Raw genomic sequence first — 21,817 nt, 5'->3', positions numbered from 1 at the left:
AATAACCCGGAGATGCCTTTTAAATAAAAGCACACATTCTACTCATGTAAAAACACGCTGATTCCCAGACCGTCCGCGGGCTGGATTGAGAAGGTGATTGGGCCACATCCGGCCCACGGGGCTTATGTTGCCTACCCCTGCACTAGAGTCTTTACAACCACAGAACCATGCATTTCCAGGATGACCTCAACCTTCTCCCAGAATCCACTGCAATTCCAGACACTTATTTTAATATGCACATAGCTCAAACGTACCTCGTGGATACCTGAGTGATATGGTGCTGGATCCCACACAATTAAGGTTCCGGAATTATACTGCGGATCTGTAACAAACTTCTGTTCTTCTACAGTAATAAGCTGGGAATGACAAAAGAGGTGGCGATTAATTACATGTTGCCACTCTGAAAAGCACAGGGAGGTCAGACTGCAAGGCTTTACTGGTGGCAAATGTCACTGACTGTTGCAGGACACTGTTCCATGAGAACTACAACTTTTAAGCAGCAGTTCCTTTTGAAACCAAGGGCAATGATCTTGATAACTGGGCCAGGATCGGTGAAAACAGTCGCTCCAAATCTAGACAGATCTAGTCATGGGCATTAGGGTTAAATGACCTAGCCACACATTCTCTTGAATTATTCGCAAATCAGGCTGAAGACCATGAGGTAGAGCACATATCTCTCTTCTGGCCCAGTGGCAAAGAATGCTTGGAGCAATTTAAAAACAAGGTCAGCTCTGTTCACCCAACTATGAAATGCAGTGCAATAGCAGCATCAAAAATTCACACGTCCCTTTCCTAGATATCATCCTCACTACTGATCCAAACAAGATTATCATGGATTTCTTTTTTTAAAATAATAATTTATTAATTTTCCATGATTATCATGGATTTCTACAGTTTAAAAACCTGGTGCTCAAGTTTACTTGAGCTGCATTTCCTGTTATCCAAAAGATCTATAGTGAACAAATGAATTCAAAAACGCTTTCTGTACAGAAAATATCCTCTGCACATCTTTGATTGCAGCAGGCACCAGGCACCTATATTGTCCAGACAGTGGCCTTCTTTGCACACAATGGTCAATGGCTTTCATATCATAGAATTGGGAGCCCATGGGTCATCTACTAGCGCAAGCAGCAGCGACAAGCCAAAGTTTGGCCTGTTGTAACATGCAAATGCATGATCATGGGAAACAAACCATGATCTGAAGCTAAGGTTTGTTTTGCTTCAGGAGAAACTAGTGACAATCCAGGGTTCACAACCCTCATGGCTTGTTGCTTCAGCTCACCTGATGGGAGAAGCAAAGTGGGAACAATCTCTTTCACAGTAATCCATAAAATATGGTTTACTGTGACATGCGAACGAGACCAGTCTCTCCTCCACATCATATGCTCTTGATGGCACAGCCAGTGGTGTAGTGTGGGGGGGTGCAGGGGGCCGGCCGCACCGGGCGCAACATCTGGGGGTTAGGGTTAGGGTGCGCAAATCCACAGGTTAGGGGGCCCAAATTACTTGCCTTGCCCCGGGTGCTGACAACCCACCCACGCTACGCCACTGGGCACAGCCTCCCAACATCTCCCAGCTTCTTCCTGACCATGAAGGTGGGTTTATACACAGGTAGCCAACTCACAAAGCCTTGCAAAAGGCACCTGCAAGTTCCTTTCACCGTCAAGTTCAAAACCCATGTAAGTAGGGAGAACGAAAATACTGTTTTTATTTTAATAATTTATATACTCCTTAATCCCCACGTGGCTTCTAAATGGTTTACAAAGCATAAAAAACCAATTGAACATCTTTGTTAAGATACAGTGTAATTAGAAACACACCATAATTAAAGTGCACAATAAAACAGTCCCATTAAAACATTAAAATACAAATGACCATTATTAAAATGTGCAACGGAACAGCCCCATTAAAACACAGGGGAATGCCTGTGTATACCGCCAATCAGCAATCTAAGGTTATTAAACAATTGGATTAGATTTCAATTTTTCTACTAGGGCCTATATTCTGGATCATCCTTACTGGGAAATGAACTTGTTACAAAGCAAGCCTACCCCACTCCTCTGCTTATTCTGAAGGGAGAAGGAAGGGTTAATAAGGCAAAGAAGCTAAAAGCTGTGGTTAGGCAGAAACCGCAAATGCGTCAGCTCTGTAGGCCAGAAGTTGCTTCCTGTTTTCAGCTCTGCAGACTGGGAGCTGTTTCCTGTTTTTGTGCTACCTGTTTTAGAAATATTTTTAGAAATGCAAGACATACATGCAGGGCATGAGAAGGATTTCTCTCTACCTTCTCTGTACCATGTACCTTGTAAGGGTTGCTCTCAAATATTTCCTGCAGTAAATTCCTGTACTAATCCTGTTTTTGCAGTTGCGGCAGTTTAGCAAACAATGGGTGTTTGCTAAACTCAGGCAGGTCAAGAGTCCAGCTTCCTGCCTTACCAGCTAGCCAGAAAATTGCAGCTGTTTGTAAATTTAACCAGCCTGCCAAAGAGGTCTCACTCTGTCTTTTATAACATGCATTTGTTTTCATATTTCAAAACTACAAACCATGTTTGGGTGCCTTGGCAAAAAGGTGGTTTCTAGGGGGATGCATACCCCTAAACATTTTGTGAATCTAGTGGAAGAAACTAATTTTTAAAACTTTTTAGTTTCTTCCACGGCGAATCATCACCATGTTTCCTGCCATACGCTTCCTGTCTTAAGTAATGCAAAGATAAGAAAAGACACGTATGGGGAAGTGCTTAGCTAGCAGAAAGACACGTATGGGGAAGTGCTTAGCTAGCAGAAAGACACGTATGAGGAAGTGCTTAGCCAGCAGATAGATGTGCCATATAAGGGAATAAGTTGAACATTTGCCAGCTGATTGGGGAAAATTTGAGGAAGGAATGGGAGGGGGGAAATGCTCAAAAGGTATAAGAAGGCTTGCTGAAATGTATTTCTTGACAGCCAGCTTTCAGGAGGTATCCTGCTGGTTGTCTCTATGTACAGATTGTCTCTGTGCATAGATTTCAATAAACTTTTTCTCCAAAGAAGATTTTGCTTTCCTGGTACTTTTGTTCCCTCCAAGGTCCGGGGATGGCGAGGCTGATGGATCCCTAGGTAAATAAGGCTTCATTTCTTTGGGGGCTCGTGCCGGGATTAGCTTCCTCCCCAATACGGACCGGAGGGCCAGGCTCAACCAAGGTGAACAGCTCGGCAGCGTTTTGCAGGCTCCCCGTGCGCACCCCGCCTGTTTCGTGGGGGGGGAGCCAGCCACACTGTTCTGGAGTGGAGACATCTTGTTGAGGGAGGAAAAGAGGACGGCGCCGAAAGGGGACAGGTCCGCAGCGGAACAGGTAAGCCCGATGGAAAGGGCAGCCCGACGGAAAAGGGCAGGAGGCTTGATCAACCTCCCCTGGTTGTGGCAGGGTGTCACAGGCAATAAGGTGCCAGCCAGGAATAAGGGAATTGGTTGTGCAGTACAGTGCCAGGCACCAGGAATAAGGGGACTGACTGGTTGTGCAGGAGAGTGCCACCAGCAGAAGTTGGGAACAGAAGAGGGTGGGATATATATATATATATTGTGATTTTTGGTGTGTTCTGTGTGGTGTGTGTGTACCGGATACTCCAGTGTTTGTCTTGGTGTATGAGGGTCGGGGTTTAGCATTCCCCTTGGCCGAGCGGTTGCAGGATTGTGCATTTTTTGGCAGGGCGACCTCGCCAAATCACAATCTGTAGTATATGAAGTATGAGAGAATTTTTACTGTGAATAGGAGCGGAGTTTCTGGAAGAAATGGGTTCTGGCCAAAGTAAAAGCACCCCTTTGGAAGGCTTTTGGGGATCCAAGCTGATGAGGGGGTGCATGAGGACATTGTGAATTAGATTGGCCCACCCAAAAGAATAAATTGGCCGTCTACCAGGACCCTTGATTTGCAATTCATTAATCCATTATATCAGAACATTTTGAATGTCCGTTCTGATCAAATCCCCTATATTTCCACTTGGAAGACCAATGTGGAAAGGAACCCCCCCCCCCTTGGTTGAAGTCATGCTGCCAAAAAGTCTCAGGCAGCCGTATCTGCTCAGTCAGGAAGAGAGGAGGACAACCCCCAGTCCTCCAGGATTCAGAGAGGGAAGAAGATAAAGTTTTGATGCCCCACCACCCCATGCCCCGGCAACAGCCCTGGCACCACCCCCGCCACAGGGAGCAGATGGCCCAGCCCCCAATCCCGTGGACAATGCATTGTTAGACCTGGGCAAAGATAAAGAAAGGGAAGAAAGAGAAGAGGATGATGAGGATGAAGAGTTTGTAGAAAGATTAGTTGAGCTAACCAAAAATAATAAGACATGGACAGAGGAAGGCAGTGAAAAGTGTGACCCTCCATAGGGCACATAAAGCACAGGAAAAGGGCGCGGCCAGAGTGATGCCTCTCCGCAGAGTGTATGACCCTCTGGCCCCCGCGGGACCTGATGGGGTGGTGCCCAATAGAACTTATACAGTTCAACATGTCCCCTTCTCTAGTGCAGAAATTTATAATTGGAGGAACCAAAACCCTTCATTTGAGGAAAACCCAGCAAATCAGACCACTGAAGGGCAAAATACCCTCACCACTTATCGCCAGAATGTCTTAAATGGCATGAGGAGGGCAGCCAGAAAACTCACCAACTTTGTGGAGGCCAGAGAAATAGTGCAAGGAACAGAGGAGGCCCCTGGAGCCTACTTAAAGAGGCCGAAGGAAGCCTACCGCCAGTATACCCCTGTGGACCCAGATGAGGCTGCCAATGTCCCTATCATAAAAACTGCCTTTGTAGCCCAGGCAGCGCCCGATATCCGCAGGAACATTTAAAAAAAAAACAAAAAAAACCAAAACCAAAAACAAAACCACAATGGTTTTATGGGCCACACCCTTGAATGGATGCTGGAACAAGCCCAGACCACTTATAATCAGAAAGAGGAAGAGGCCCAGAAGAAAAAGAAGTACCAGGCAGAGAAGTTGATGGCCCTGAAGACGGGAGGTCCACCGTTAGGAGAAGAAGAGGAGGGCGAGGCCGCTTAGGAAAGAATCAGCGTGCCATCTGCTGAGAGGCACCTATTTCCTCTCCCAGGCTAAAATGAGGAAATGTCAGATGTTATTATTACATCCGCGTTAGAAATTCCAAGTCACCACAGCCCTCAACCCAGCTACCCTATTACTGGTAGGGGTAGGTGAGGAGCCCACACATGACTGCATTGAAGTAATGGATGAGGTGTACCCTAGCAGGCCTGACCTTAAAGATGAAGCAGACCCCCAGTGGCCATCATGGTTTATGGATGGAAGCAGCTTCATTGAGGCTGGACACTGGAAGGCAGGTTATGCAGTGGTAGCCCTGGAAGACCAGGTGATCAAGGCAAAGCCACTCCCGCCTGGAACATCGGCCCAGCTGGCAGAATTAACTGCGCTCACCAGAGCCCTAAACCTGGTGACAATGAACCAGCCTTTGTTCATTCAATGTTGCAGGAATTGGCTAAGGCACTACAAATTAACTGAAAGTTGCATACAGCATACAGACCCCAGAATCAGCCATCCAAGCTGACACAGGAAACTGGGTCTAATTGGGTGACAATGCTACCTCTGGCATTATTCAGGGTCCGCAGTCTCCCATTAAGACAGACCCATCTGTCACCCTTTGAAATTGTGGTTGGGAGACCGGTCCCATATGTCAGAATGTTGCCCCCACATGCTGGTCAGGATATGCAATTGAATAATTATGTCCAGATATTCTTCCGAGTTTTCTTTTGTCTCAACAGGTGGACCCAGGCTCGCAACCCCTGTGTGTTGGCTGCATCAGTTCGAGCCAGGTGATGAAGTGTGGGTAAAAGATTGGGCACGGACGCTGCTACAACCGTGCTGGAAGGGACCTTATACCGTCCTGCTCTCCACACCCACAGCCGTGAAAGTTGTCGGCATTACCCCTTGGGTCCACCATACTCAGTGAAGAAAGCCATTTCAGACTGGACAGTTACACCAGATCCAGAGAACCCCCTTCGGCTGACTATCTCCAGAAGCCTGGCAGACGACCGCTCTGCTGATATCACACCGGAAGCTGATATCTCTACGCACAGCTGAAGAATTGGATGGGAGGGGCGCCCGCGGGCAGCGTCCCCAACGTGAAAAACCCGTGCCAGGACTAATCCAGGAAGTCCACCAGGACATTTAATACTTTCATAAGGATTTTCTCTTTTTTTCTCTCTGTTATATTCTGTATTGATTTGCTCTATGCCCCACAGCCCTGACCCCACTGAGCCATACCGCCCTTACTGGCCCGCTGGCCTCTGCTATGACTGGTTCGTCTTGCCGGTGGCAAGAGATGGCGTGCTCATTGGCTATTGGAAACTGGGGATTGATGAGATTGCCGTATTGAAACACCCCACTGCCCCGTTGTGGCTCCTCTCCCACACCACTGTCCAGCACGTATGGATAGTGCTCATACGGGAAATTGCAGAGACAGTCGAATTCTATCAAGTTCTGGACTGCTCTTGCTGTTGGGGGGGAGTAACCAACGGTCATTCGGGAGGTAGAGCACTGTACCAACCTCATCTGATGGACCAGGTTCTAATCTTAATCCAGGCGTTAGATGGGACGGAACCTATCTTAATGCAAGTGTTGCAGGGGTGGGAGCCTTAACCAGGTGTGCATTGAAATTGCTGAACAAGTGCCAGTAAATTCTGCAGCACCACCTCTGACAATTGTGGTGGCTCGAGCCTCCCAAAATAAGAATTGCCACCCCAGGATTTCAGCCTCCATATGCCCTGGTCAGTAGGGAGGCAGCACGAGAGTTCAATCCACCCAACAGGGTTAGTAGGAAAGTTGACCCACATAGTGGGAGCATCAGCTCACCGGTGGGCTCTCACCCTTGAGGCTCAACAGGTAATCGAGCACGAATATCAGTGGGCTCTTCAACAATGAGCACACTCCCTGAATATTGGTGGGAGGAACCATGGAGTAATTGGGGATGGTGGATAGGGGTTATTTCAACTGCCCTTGCCATATGGATGTGCCTTTTCTTTCTGCTGGCATGAGCATCATAGGCTCTGCGGGAGACGACAGCCCGATCCTTCTATCCCCTTGATGATCCTCCTAGTATTCCTTGTTCTCATAGTTGCAGGAGACAAGGAAAGTGCTGCACCTGGTGAACATGGCCAGATGGGGACTAGGTTATTGGATAAAACATCACGAGGAGAAAATTATCATAAGATGTGGAGGAATAATATTTATGTCCAAGATATGTTTAAGTTCACCACAATGTTAAATCTCTCCAATTGTTGGCTGTGTATGCACATACCACCTTATGCTAAACGGCCAGGTTTGATGCTACATGGAATTCCCATTGGTAACATCTTCAACATAGAGAGGAGTTTGTGTGCTAGTTCATTCTCATGCTGTATGTTTATCCCAGATAACAATGTTAGCATTTCGGCCACAATTGACCACATGGAAACAATGATAGCTGAAAACCCGCTAAAAAATTACAGAAGGTGATCCATGGAATTGGTTATATTCTTGGCTGCCCGATGGTGGTTGGATCAGACATATTATGGTATTGATAGCAGGGCCGCTTATAATCCTTTTGCTTTTCTGCTTCTGTATTCCCTGCTTGATGCAATGTATGCAACATATGATGGAAAAGATGATATCTCGCACGATGGGTCCGCGTGTGATTGCTTTTATGAGAGAATATAGACCCTTACCCCAGAACGAATCTAAGTAATAGATTGTTCATAAAAAGAGGAGGGAGTGAAGGGAGAAGGAAGGGTTAATAAGGCAAAGAAGCTAAAAGCTGTGGTTAGGCAGAAACCGCAAATGCGTCAGCTCTGTAGGCCAGAAGTTGCTTCCTGTTTTCAGCTCTGCAGACTGGGAGCTGTTTCCTGTTTTTGTGCTACCTGTTTTAGAAATATTTTTAGAAATGCAAGACATACATGCAGGGCATGAGAAGGATTTCTCTCTACCTTCTCTGTACCATTGTACCTTGTAAGGGTTGCTCTCAAATATTTCCTGCAGTAAATTCCTGTACTAATCCTGTTTTTGCAGTTGCGGCAGTTTAGCAAACAATGGGTGTTTGCTAAACTCAGGCAGGTCAAGAGTCCAGCTTCCTGCCTTACCAGCTAGCCAGAAAATTGCAGCTGTTTGTAAATTTAACCAGCCTGCCAAAGAGGTCTCACTCTGTCTTTTATAACATGCATTTGTTTTCATATTTCAAAACTACAAACCATGTTTGGGTGCCTTGGCAAAAAGGTGGTTTCTAGGGGGATGCATACCCCTAAACATTTTGTGAATCTAGTGGAAGAAACTAATTTTTAAAACTTTTTAGTTTCTTCCACGGCGAATCATCACCATGTTTCCTGCCATACGCTTCCTGTCTTAAGTAATGCAAAGATAAGAAAAGACACGTATGGGGAAGTGCTTAGCTAGCAGAAAGACACGTATGGGGAAGTGCTTAGCTAGCAGAAAGACACGTATGAGGAAGTGCTTAGCCAGCAGATAGATGTGCCATATAAGGGAATAAGTTGAACATTTGCCAGCTGATTGGGGAAAATTTGAGGAAGGAATGGGAGGGGGGAAATGCTCAAAAGGTATAAGAAGGCTTGCTGAAATGTATTTCTTGACAGCCAGCTTTCAGGAGGTATCCTGCTGGTTGTCTCTATGTACAGATTGTCTCTGTGCATAGATTTCAATAAACTTTTTCTCCAAAGAAGATTTTGCTTTCCTGGTACTTTTGTTCCCTCCAAGGTCCGGGGATGGCGAGGCTGATGGATCCCTAGGTAAATAAGGCTTCATTTCTATGGTAGTCTGTGCCTGAGAAGGGGATTTTGGTGAACAGACCCCATTGCAGGAAGCTCATGCATGTTGAAGTAAACTGAGTTGCAATACTTTCTGGTAAACCTATTGTTTCCTTTACTGTAAATCTCTGCTATCTCCCCTTATCACTTGTGGGTTTAAAACAAACAGAACAGCATCTGACTCAATCTGGAAGTGTTAAGGCAAGATATTATCTCCTGCAGGGGCACTCCTTCTTATTCAGTCCTTCCCACAATTATTAATCAAGTAGTGTCAATGGCCTGAGGCTCCTTCCAGTATAGCCCAAAAGATTACATTAATCCCCTACTCACCTAGAAACAGAATGATGTTTTTTTAGAAGCAATTTCTAAAGCCTTTAGACTTTTCCTGGCTGGCACCACTTTAAACCCTTTACTACTCTTTCATGGCCAAGAAGACAAGAGTTGTCTTTCCATCTGTTTTATTTTTGAGCCAATTTGAGACCCGCTCCCTTTATTCTCCTTGTCATATCCCAAACTCATCCAATTGCTTTCTTCTGATCCTTCCCTAAAACCTTTCCCAACACCCCATAAAATTACTACCTCCTTCATCCTCTGACAACCTCCCTTTCTCTTCCTAAAGCAAGTCAGTCTGATTCCCTGGCCCATGTCAATGCATCCTAGAGTTTCTATATGTTCCCAGGAATGCTTTAACGATAATCAATATAATTAACTCTTGTATTGGTCTTAAACTCTCAAACGTAGCCTATTACTAGGGTTATTTATTCTGTTTATTGATTTACAGTAAGCAAGCCAATTCCCCACCTTGATGCAGTCAATTTACTTTTGATTTATCTCTGTTGTCTGTGTTAATGTTTATGAGGTCAAATTCTGGCGTGGGCTCAGCTCTCAAAGTCAAATGATCCCAAAATATGTCCAGGTTGTGTGTGAGAATGGCAAGTTTGCATGCAAATGGCACATTTCATTTTTTTAAAAAGCCACTGTTACCTTTATGGCTATCTTTAAATGCAAAATACAGTGGTACCTCAGGTTAAGTACTTAATTCGTTCCGGAGGTCCGTACTTAACCTGAAACTGTTCTTAACCTGAAGCACCACTTTAGCTAATGGGGTCTCCTGCTGCCACCTTGCTGCTGGAGCACGATTTCTGTTCTTATCCTGAAGCAAAGTTCTTAACTTGAAGCACTATTTCTGGGTTAGCGGAGTCTGTAACCTGAAGCATATGTAACCCGAGGTACCACTGTAAGTGATAAGACTTTATTTGCATTAAACAGAACTTTACGGGTGTGTCCAATACATGTTACTTGAATGATAGCACTCTGAATACTATGCTCTCTGTGTTGAAAGAAAAACATAATTCAGAAAGCACGAATCAGCAATTGCGACCCATAAGCTAGACTGACCCGCTTCCAAACATTTTTATTCTGATGGTTACAACTGCTCCGACTGAAACGTTTCCCACAGACAAACCTCTCTAAATCTAAAGATGCTAGAAAAAAGGAGGGGGGGAAGCATCTGGAGCATGGAGTCTAAAAGTCAACACAGGGGAGAAAAGAGCAAGGAAAGAAATATGGAGACATGTATGAGTAAGAGAGGAAATGTGTGTCTGTCCCAGTCACCCTATCTTGGCTTAGTTACAGAACTAAGACAAGGTGTGGGGAAACTTGTTGTACCCAAAGGCCACTTGCCCTACAGACAACCTTCCGGGAGCACATGCCAGAGATGGGTAGGGCCGGAAGCAAAAGTGGATGGGGCACAGGTGTGGCAGAAGGCTGCATTCAAGTCACACAACCGAGCCAGAGGTTTCTGGCACATGCCGGTCACACCCCTTTCTCCGATCAGGCAAGCAAAAAGGCAAAGAAACATCTGAAGGCAGCCCTGTTTAGGGAAGTTTTTAAGATTTAATGCTGTATTGTTTTTAACACTTGATTGGGAGCCACCCAGGGTGGCTGCGGAAACTCAGCCAGATGGGCAGGGTATAAATAAAAAATTATCATCATCATCATCATCATCATCATCATTATCATGATCTTCACTTTCCACTGCTTCTGCACACTGAGGTTCGGGGGCAGTTCTGCACGAACCTGCAAAAGTGTTTCTCCATTAATTCCACTGCCTCATTAGTATCCTGTCACCAGATACTTCTGGGTATTTTTAGCACAGTACGTCCACACCAGTACTGCCACAGCTTCACAATCCCGCTTGCAGTGACTTTCTGCCCTTCATGAGCTTGTGGCTAAACTGCTACCAGATTTACTTGTGTTGCCCTGTACGACTCCTAATGAACTACTTCATTACTGAACATTACTGAACTGTTTGGGCTTTAGACTGCCTTGCTAACTCTGGACTTACTTGCCTCTGTAATTCATTCTGTGTTAGCTATTACACGGATGAATGGAATATCTCATATATATATATATATATATATATATATCTCATATAACCGGCTTCTGTGTAAATGCTAATTTTCAGTTTAGCTTTCTTGTATTTCTGACAACAGGTGTGATTTACTCTCTCCCACCACATGTTGTCCCCCCATCAGACTACGGAGCAATACTGGAAGCGACACTTCCCACATGGAGGCTTTTACGGCAGAGAACACGAAGTGCCTAAGGATTAGTTTTCAGCTGCTCCATTCCCAGCATCCTTCATAGTTTTAGGAAAAGGCCTCCGCCTCTTCCTGCTGCTCTAATCAATCAAGTTGTCTGACGGGGCCAGCTGCAGGGATCATGGCATCCCTTTGGCGACACCACATATCCAAACTGGACTGCGGGCACAGAGGGTGGAAATGTTGCAGTGAAGAGGTCATTTGCAATTGCGGACGTGGTTCGGAGAACATGGGCTCTTCCTTGCATCGGATTTAGACTTTGAAATGGAATGGTGCCCCAGAGTGAGACCACTTTTGTTATAAGAATTTTAAGGTCTCAAATATAGAATAAATACTCATAAATGCACACATATCTAAATATATGAACCATGTGTCTGAAATAGTATGGGAGAGCAATCCTGAAGCCATTTTGACTCTCCCAATGGCCTCAAATATTCCTCTGCAGTAAGGCAGGCAAATGGGGAAAGCCTTCCCATTGTCTTTTTACTTGCAAATCCTGTCTTAGGGGCGTATTTGTCTATGAATAGGGCAAGCCTGTGACCTGGACTCAGGAACTAAAGCATTAACCATTACAAAAGAATAGCTAGCCTGCCCAGGTAATGCAATCAGTGACCATGATCCTGGCAGACAGGATTTCTGCTGTAGACTGCCTCCTTCTGTGATGTATGTATGATTTTTTGGGGGGGAGGTGGTCTTGGGTTACAGGGTGGACAATTTTAAATGTCTATGTAAGGGCTTGCACACCATTGTTCAGGGTTCTCCTCCCTCCTGCATGTGGGGACCCTGTTGCAACAGCTCCTTTAGATCAGGCTTACTAGTTGCTTTGCTTCTCAATATAACCTGGTTGGCCTCTGTTTTCTCCAACCAAAAGGGAACCCACTCAGGGGCGCCGACTTATAAAAAATATTGGGGGGGCCCATACCGGGGTCCTGCCCCGGGAAGTTTTCTAAATTTTAGATGAAAATTAGTGAGTTTTAAAGTTTTTTAAAAGTATTTTAGAGTCATATGATCAACATTAGAACCCCGAAAACTCGACTCTCTATAACTCCACACTCCGGGAAACTCGACAAGCCTGAAACACTTTTTGGCTTTGAAAAAAGAAACAAAACATAAACACGCACGGTATTTTCGTAAAAAGCTAATTTAATTTACAGTAACAATTATGCTTATAGACCAGTGTTTCCCAACCAGTGTTCCGCGGCACACTAGTGTGCCGCGAGACGTTGCCTGGTGTGCCGTGGGAGGGAGGTGGGCGAGTCCGGCGGCGAGAGGCGGGGCGGCAGCGAGCACACGCGGGGCGGCAAGCGAGCTCCCTCCCAAATCCCATCGCCGCTCGCTTCGGCCGGCCGCCCCGTGCTCCGCGCTGGTGTCGGCAAGCCTTGCGCACCCGGGGGATCTCCCCCCGAGAGCGCAAGGCTTGCGAGCGGCAGCTGGCAGCGCGGAGCACGGGGCGCCCTTCGGAGGGCTCCGCGTGCTTCGGGCAACAGGCTGCCACCCCAAGCCTCGCGCGCCCAGCGGGAGCTCCTGCCGGGTGCACAAGGCTTGCAGACACTCGCCCGAAGCACGGGGAGCCCTCCTGCCGGGTGCGCAAGGCTTGCAGACACTCGCCCGAAGCACGGGGAGCCCTCCGGAGGGCTCCGCGTGCTTCGGGCAACAGATGCCACCCCAAGCCTCGCGGGCCTGGCGGGAGCTCCTGCTGGGCGCGCAAGGCTTGCAGACACTCGCCCGAAGCACGGGGCACCCTCCGGAGGGCTCCACGTGCTTCGAGCAACAGGCTGCCGCCCCAAGCCTCGCGCGCCTGGCGGGAGCTCCTGCCGGGCGCGCAAGGCTTGCAGACACTCGCCCGAAGCACGGGGAGCCCTCTGGAGGGCTCCCTGTGTTTCGGGCAACAGGCTGCCGCCCCAAGCCTTGCGCGCCTGGCAGGAGCTCTTGCCGGGCGCACAGGGTTGCAGACACTCGCCCGAAGCACGGGGCACCCTCCGGAGGGCTCCGTGTGCTTCGGGCAACAGATGCCACCCCAAGCCTCGCGCGCCTGGCGGGAGCTCCTGCCGGGCGCGCAAGGCTTGCAGACACTCGCCGAAGCACGGGGCACCCTCCAGAGGGCTCCACGTGCTTCGAGCAACAGGCTGCCGCCCCAAGCCTCGCGCGCCTGGCGGGAGCTCCTGCCGGGCGCGCAAGGCTTGCAGACACTCGCCCGAAGCACGGGGAGCCCTCTGGAGGGCTCCCCGTGCTTCGGGCAACAGGCTGCCGCCCCAAGCCTTGCGCGCCTGGCGGGAGCTCCTGCCGGGCGCGCAAGGCTTGCAGACACTCACCCGAAGCACGGGGAGCCCTCCGGAGGGCTCCCTGTGCTTCGGGCAACAGGCTGCCGCCCCAAGTCTTGCGCGCTGGGCGGGAGCTCCTACCGGGCGCGCAAGGCTTGCGGACAGCTTCCTGAAGCCTGGAGAGCGAGAGGGGTCGGTGCGCACCGATGCCTCTTGCTCTCCAGGCTTCAGCGAAAGCCTGCATTCGCCCCATAGGACGCACACACATTTCCCCTTTATTTTTGGAGGGGAAAAAGTGCGTCCTATGGGGCGAAAAATACGGTACTTTCTTTGTGTTTATTTGATGCCTATTAAAGAGAGTTACTTTATATATAGTCAATATAGGCACAGAGTTAATTTTTTAAACATTTTCTAATGGTGGTGTGCCTCGAGATTTTTTTCATGAAACAAGTGTGCCTTTGCCCAAAAAAGGTTGGGAAACTCTGTTATAGACTATTACAGAGCAGTGAATATATAGCTCTGAAAAGACTGAAATGATGTTTACCGTATTTTTCGCTCTATAACACGCACCTGACCATAACACGCACGTAGTTTTTAAAGGAGGAAAACAAGAAAAAAAATATATTCAGAACGAAACAGTGGATATATGATTTTTGTGGTTCATGCTGTGGCCACAGACATGTGATCTGACAGTGAGTTTAGAGTAGCCCAATGCAAAAATCCTGAGGATCCATGTGGATCCATGCTTTGTAACCACGTTTTTGCACCACTGTGACCCTAGGCAACAGTGGGTGTGTGATTTTTTTGGTACAAGATGTAGCCATGGACATGCTATGTGATCTGATGGTGAATTTGGGGTGACCCAATGCAAAGATCCTGAGGATCCACGTGGATCCGTGCTTTGTAACCACGTTTTTGCACCACTGTGACCCTAGGCAACAGTGGGTGCGTGATTTTTTTGGTGCAAGATGTAGCCATGGACATGCTATGTGATCTGATGGTGAATTTGGGGTGACCCAATGCAAAAATCCTGAGGATCCACGTGGATCCGTGCTTTGTAACCATGTTTTTGCACCACTGTGACCCTAGGCAACAGTGGGTGCGTGATTTTTTTGATGCAAGATGTAGCCATGAACATGCTATGTTATCTGATGGTGAATTTGGGGTGACCCAGTGCAAAGATCCTGTGGATCCATGCTTTGTAACCACGTTTTTGCACCATTGCAGCCCCAGGCAACAGTGGGTGCGTGATTTTTTTGGTACAGACTGTAGCCATGGACATGTAATGTGATCTGATGGTGAATTTGGGGTGACCCAATGCAAAAATCCTGAGGATCCATGTGGATCCGTGCTTTGTCACCACGTTTTAAATGGGGAGGGAAGGAAAAACACAGAAGGGACAAGAAGCACAAGAGGGGTGTGCGGAGAAGCAGCTGGCTAAGAATGCAGGGGAGGAGTTTAACGGGGTGGGGGGGAGGAAAGGAAGGCAAAAGTCCCCCCCCCCAAGCCAGCCCTCTCTCTCTCTCTCTCCCACCTGCGAGTCCCTAGAGCACGGAGAGGAGGAGGTGGTGGGCTGGAGCCTGCACGCAGTGTGACTAGGAAAGAATTAGAAAGAAGGACTCGATCCTTTCCTTAACCCTCTGCTTGCCAGGAGGGCAGGGGATTCCCTGCTCTTTGCTGAGTTTGAGCAAACGCAGCAACAGAAGCGGGTGGGCAGTAAGACCCTGAGGCAGAATGCAGGAAAGCAGCAGCTTCTGCCTTCCCTCCGCCCGACCGCCCGATCTTAATTTTGCCTGATTTTTGCCCCTGCGCTCCGGCTCCAGGGACCACACATTCGCTCAATAACACGCACAGACATTTCCCCTTACTTTTTAGGGGAAAAAATCTGCGTGAGCGAAATTTACTGTAATAATTTTCTTAAATTATTGGGGGGGGCGAGCCCCCCCAAACGAATTTTTGAGGGGGCTCGGGCCCCCTCAGGCCCCATGGAGTCGGCGCCTATGAACCCACTTAAGGACTCTATATGTGCTCCGGAATACCCCGTAAGACAGGGGTGCCCAAACATTTTTCAAAGAGCATTTTACCCCAGGACATATACTGTCACAGGGATCAGATTAAATCAACCAACAGGCCGGATTAGGCCCCCAAAACAGACTTTGGACATGGCTGCCATAAGGGAAAGGGAACAGTTTTTCTTATAACACTTTCAAATGGTGATAGGTGCATAGGAATATAATATGCTATTTCATACTTGGTCAAACCACTGGTCCATCTATCCCAGCATTGTTTAAACTGACCAGCAGTGGCTGTCTAGGGTTTCAGAGACAGGGACATATCAAGCCCTATCTGGAGATGCAAGGGACTGAACCTGGGACATTCTGCATTCAGAACAGATGCTTTACCACTGAGCTTTACAAGATAAAGGTATTTTAGATGGGCAAGTGAAGCAAAATCCATGCTGTGCTATGAATGACGAGAGTGTGTGTTTGCATTCTTTCTCCGTGCCTTTTATCACTGGCCAGGGACACCGTCTAAAATCATCACAAAAGAGCAATGGTATTTATTTACCAATAAATTACTGCTTTCCTTCCGATTGTGCCCTTAAGGGTTGTACAAGGACCTGGAAAATCTGTGATCTCTCTTAATATTTCAGTCCTATCAAACTCCTTTGGTCTTATTCTTTGTCGGGCAGAGAATTCAGAAGTCCCATTCAGAAAACCTAAAAGCATCCAATTCCAATTCTAGTCATTCTTGGATGAGTGAGCACTTTCCTTAGAGTAAATCCTATTGAACACATGGTGTCTGCTTTTAAATAAACATGCAAAGGGATCGTGCTGCACTGCTCATTTCCCTGTGGCCTACTCTGAAGGTCCTTCTAGCTTTTGCAATGTGTGAGCCCCTGCAGCACAAATTTTTCGTGCAGCGCATGGGCAATATAGGAAGTCTAGCACAGTGAAGGAGAGCAATGCTCCAACAAAGGATTGCTAGTATGAGGAGAAGCCACAGCAGGAAATCCTCTGATGTGGCCTGGGCCTTTTAACACCTTTGTGTCACCAAAAGGGCATCACTACATTGAATTTTTCCCCTTTTGCAAAAGGGAACATAAAAATATCCCTTAAAACTTAAAAAAGAAGAAGTGTAAAATCTTAATAGTCTGAAGGGCACAATGGTGGTGAAGGTGCAGCGATGGGGAGGGAAATATATAGAGTCACTCAAGATCAAACTAGCTGTGATGCAAACAGCGTCATTAAAAAGCATGTCCACTATTTTGTTTTAATAGTAATACATGTTGTTTAAAAAGATGCTTGGCATTTGATGTTAACATTTATGTATCATTTCCCCCCTTTGTTTTTCAAGTTTCAATAGATAAATGTTCTGTAGAGTAAATAAATGTTCTGTAGAACGTGGGCACAAAATTATTATTTTTTCTCTCTCTCTCCCCCTCTCCCTCCTCCCCACACACTGTCAGGTGGTGCTTTTTAAAAAATCTGCTGTCCTTGCCACAGTGAAAAGACACTTTTCAGATATCACTAAGAAAGGTTTAGAGGCAGGCCTTTTATGTTCATCGGCTGTGTTCTTGTGCAATGGCAACACAAAGAGCTGACATAAGTGATTCTTCTACTTTTCCTGCTATTCTTACTTGCAAATCTTTTCAGGCAGAACAAGAAAAAACGAGCTGAAGGAGCTCTCATTAAAGCCCTCAATACGCACTCCTTTCTGTTGCTCCCTTAGCACAGCGCATACCATGCAAACTTACCTGGGAATTAACAAGGCGTATTGTGGTTTTCTGCCCTACATCAGCCTGGTACCCTCTGGTAGGGGCTCCATTAAACCGCAGCACTGCATCGTGGTGATCTGAAAGCAGCGAGGAGGAAATATAAATTGAAAGGCACCTGATCGAGCAAAAGCCCCGAAGTCTCAAAAGTTTCTGTTTCGAGCTCTGGAACCCAACTGTGCCACTGCTTCAGAAGAAGACAGTGAGGAGCGTTAGCCTTACTACAATCAAACTCTCCACTGTGAATGTGAAAACTTTCCATCAGCCCTGCCACATCCCAATTAGCTCCTGAAATTCTTATGCCATTTGAAAGAAATCCACTGTTAACAGAGAACTGTGAACTCCAAATTTCAGCAAAGGCGGACATGTGAAAACTGTGAAAGGGGGCACCAGCTGTTTCACTTCCATTTCCAAAGGAAGGAGAGAGCTCTCAAGCTGATGTCTGGCAGCCATTTTGGAGTGGAAGTGGCTTAAGAGTTTTGGAATGGATGAGACACTGAGGCTTAACACAGACGGAGGTAATATTGGTTGTGGGTACTGAAAAAGCGGGAGCAGGTACTGAGTCTGTTTTGGACAGGCTTAGTTTATATTTTATGGATTTTTATAAGGCTGTCATATTGTATTGATTTTCTTTTACACTGTCTATCACCACTGGGGATCCCTATTGGACAAGTGAATAATTGTATTTAAAATCATTCAAGCTGAGTTCAGAATGTTGCATGTACATTATCTCAATCATCCTTACAACAACCCTGTAGGATAGATCAGTATTATTATCTCCAAATTACAGATGGGGATGTCCGCAGAAGCTGAAATACTGTAAGGCAGGGGTAACAAACATAATCCTTTCCAGATGCCTCCAATCAGCCCAGCTGGTATGGCCAATGGTCAGGGATAACATATGGAGAGCGTCATGTTAGCTACCCTTGTTCTAAGCTCTCCTTGTGACTTCATGGCTGAAGTGAGATTACAATGCAAGGTTTAGACCAGGCTAGTGGCGTAGCGTGGGGGGTGCAGGGGGGCCGGCCGCACCGGGCGCAACATCTGGGGGTTAGGGTTAGGGGGCGCAAATCCACGGGTTAGGGGGCACAAATTACTTGCCTTGCCCCGGGTGCTGACAACCCACGCTACGCCACTGGACCAGGCACCCCCAACCTGCGACCCTCCAGATGTTTTGGCTTACAACTCCCATGATCCCTAGCTAACAGGACCAGTGGTCAGGGATGATGGGAATTATAGTCCAAAACACCTGGAGGGCCGAAGTTTGGGGATGCCTGGTTTAGACTTAGGCCTGCAATATTACACCTGCTCTAGAGCTAGACCTGAGCTAGCCCAAGGTTTTAACACACAAGTACTTTTAACATGTTACTATGCCAATTCTAGCAATGCCTTGCCCTAATTTCAAATATAATACCCAATACCCAGTTTTAATGTTCCAGGATCCCACGCTCACTTCCTACGAGACATCTGTGGTCACTGAGCAATGAAAGGCAGGAAGAGAGAAGAGAAAAGTCCTACCGGCAAATTCAATAAATTCAAAATTAAATAAATAAATGAAGTAAAAAATTGTCCAGTAGCACCTTAGAGACCAACTAAGCTGGTTCTGGGTATATGCTTTTGTGTGCATGCATACTTCTTCAGATTATATTCAAAATTAAATGTTTTTCCAGCCCCGTAACACTGAACTCCCTCCGCCCCCAAGTCAAAGATTTCAAACTGTATTTTGTTGCTTAATAAATGGCAGAGGAATAATGCAAACCTATTTCTTCCCCCAAATGAGATGACTTCATGGATCCTGCAGAGGACACAACTGCACACCGGCCCATCTGCCCCACTTCCATGCTGATGTTCTTCCTTGGCAGGTAGGTCTCCCATTCTGATGTATTGAAGGGCCCATCTGATGTGGTGATCATCCCAAAGTTCAGTTGATTCCGGAGCTGGCACAACACTTTTTGGGGACTGGATTTAGCAGCATACTTTGGCCCGTTGTACTTCACACGGTATTTGTTCATATGCAAATAATTCTTCCTCACCTTTTGCAGTCTAGCGTTGAGGTTTCTGGACAAACTGTCCTTGTTCCACACTTTGACGGGACTTGGCAATTTCACAGGTTTTATGTCTAACTTACTTCTTGCTGGCACTGCAGTGACGGCAACATGAACTTGAGATGTGTTGGTGGGCAAATGGAGCTTGCCTGTGCCATTGACGGCTTCATCCTGGACAGTTTCTTGTCTTAGGCTATTCCACCTCCACAGCCTCAACGGTCCATGATTGGCTTGGTCTTCTGTCTTAAACGAAACATAAAATCCTCTCCGCGATTCCTTCCACAAACAAATGGTCAGAACCAAAATAAATGCCAGAAGGACATATATCCATTTTCTAACAAAGTTGACATGAACCATAATGTACGATGCATCGGGTTAGGAAGACCAACTTCAGGTTGGAAGTTGTACCTAAAAAAAAAAGCATTTAAAATGCATTTTAAAAACAGGATGGGGGAAGGAAAGAATTCAAGGTCTGTAATCATTTGAAATCACCAAAATAAACAGCCCGTTACACAGTGTCTCTCTTGTTCCAGGTCTTTGACTAATATTTAAACAATATTTGGCCTTTTAAACTGTGGGGAGTATATTTTTGTTTGTTATTATGGTGTGTATTTTTGTGCTTTTATATTGTAAACTGCCCTGTGATCTTCGGATGAACGGTGGCAAATAAATTTAATTAACAACAACAAAGATGACAACAACTCAACCTTCCTCCCTCAAAACCTGAAAATTGCTACAAGTCTTGAACAACCTAATAATAATAATAATAATAATAATGATAATAATAATAATAATATCACGCCCTCCCCAGCCGAAGCCGGGCTCAGGGCGGCTAACAACAATAAAGTTTTCTTGTTATACAAATCAAAGCACATGTATAACTCACATTTCAATAACCTTTTTCCTTCTGTGCTGACATAATAATCAAAACCAGTGTTGTATTATGATGGCCATGGGCCATAGGTCAGGGCCTTTTTAGCCTGATCTATGGATCCAGCACTTGGTCAAAATGACTTCAATTTCAGTCACCAGAAAAGAAAAAAAACAATGTGCAAAGTCAACAGATAATATTCTCAACTGTTCTGCAACTTTTCTGCACACTGCATGAAGCTGGCAGATCACCAGTGGCCCACAGACCAGACTGAGAACCTCTGCTTGCAACACAACCTCAGCTAAGAGAAAGATGCTTTTCCAAAAGTGGTTCCCATATGGACGTTGCTACCTTTAAGTGACCCTATTAGCACAGCTCTTAATGGAGCTACACTTTATTGCTCTTCATACACAGGAAGCAGAGAATCCTCCAGCACACCTGAGACACTAAGCAGAACCTTAGCCAAACCTAAGACCCATCAAGATGAGGGGGATTGGGAACAGTCAGATCTGTAGCTGGGCCTGGGATCAGCTAGGCTCAGGTGGCTGAAGTCCCCAATCTCAGTGTTAAGTTCCTTCATACTGGTTTGGCTGAGGCCAAAAGGGCAGGGTAGGGGAAAACGTACCCTTGTTTGAAACTCCTTTTAACTCAGTCACGTGACCTAGCAACCCAGTAGAAGTTACAGCAGCAAAAAGGAAGATGTGTAAGTCAAATTCTATTTTAAGGGCTTGATTTCCCTCAGCCAGGCTTCGGCCAGCTCGGCTAGCAGTAATCTTCTCCTGAAAGGAGTAGGTGTACCGTAATTTTCACCCTATAGGATGCACCAGCCCACAGGACGCACTTATTTTTTTTGGGGGGGGGAATAAAGGGGGGGAAATTATTTCCCCCCCGAGCCCCAAAGAGCAAAGAAGCCATAACAGCGAGCGGGATGGATCCTGCCCGCTGTCCTGGCTTTGTTTTTAGCCTCGGGGCTGGGGGTCCAGAAGCGAAGGCGAGGTTGCGCAACCTCACCATCACTCCCGGAGCTTGTGGGGCTAGGGAAGCCGGAGCTTCCCCCGTCCCCAGCTCCCAGAATGGGTCTGGGAGCGATGGCGAGGTTGTGCAACCTCGCCATCGCTCCCGGAGCTTGCTTGCGGGGGGCTGGGGGCTGGGGGAGGGGGAAGCCCGAGCTTCCCCCGTCCCCAGCCCCCAGAACAGGAACTACCCCTGGGCGCACAAGGCTTGTGGACACCTGCGCGAAGCACGGGGCATCCTCCGGAGGGCGCCCCGTGCTTCGGGCTGCAGGCTGCTGCCTGCAAGCCTTGCGAGCCCGCTGGAACTCCCGCCAGGCTTGCAAGGCTTGCGGAGAGCTTCCTGAAGCCTGGAGAGTGAGAGGGGTCGGTTCGCACCGACGCCTCTCGCTCTGCAGGCTTCAGCGAAAGCCTGCATTCGCCCCATAGGACGCACACACATTTCCCCTTCATTTTTGAAG

The 21,817-nt window shown here is 47.0% G+C and overlaps 1 protein-coding gene across 11 annotated transcripts in view; it reads right to left on the bottom strand.

The window, feature by feature from the left end:
• ST6GAL1 (ST6 beta-galactoside alpha-2,6-sialyltransferase 1) overlaps positions 1-21,817 on the bottom strand; it is a 123,884-nt gene that overhangs the window by 9,306 nt on the left and 92,761 nt on the right. For all 11 annotated transcript variants that reach the window (XM_083742133.1, XM_083742132.1, XM_083742126.1 and 8 more), the window contains 3 exons: positions 19,190-19,883; positions 17,413-17,510; positions 255-356 (listed from right to left, as the gene is read on the bottom strand). In XM_083742133.1, the coding sequence (XP_083598259.1) occupies positions 255-356; positions 17,413-17,510; positions 19,190-19,832 (843 nt within the window). In that variant the 5' untranslated portion in view covers positions 19,833-19,883. The remainder of the gene's footprint in view (positions 1-254; positions 357-17,412; positions 17,511-19,189; positions 19,884-21,817) is intronic.

The sequence above is a fragment of the Podarcis gaigeae genome, assembly GCF_964106915.1.
Source record: "Podarcis gaigeae genome assembly, chromosome: 5".
Classification (NCBI taxonomy): domain Eukaryota; kingdom Metazoa; phylum Chordata; class Lepidosauria; order Squamata; family Lacertidae; genus Podarcis; species Podarcis gaigeae.
The sequence above is the reverse complement of the archived record's forward strand: the minus strand, read 5'-3'. Positions and strand labels throughout refer to the sequence as shown.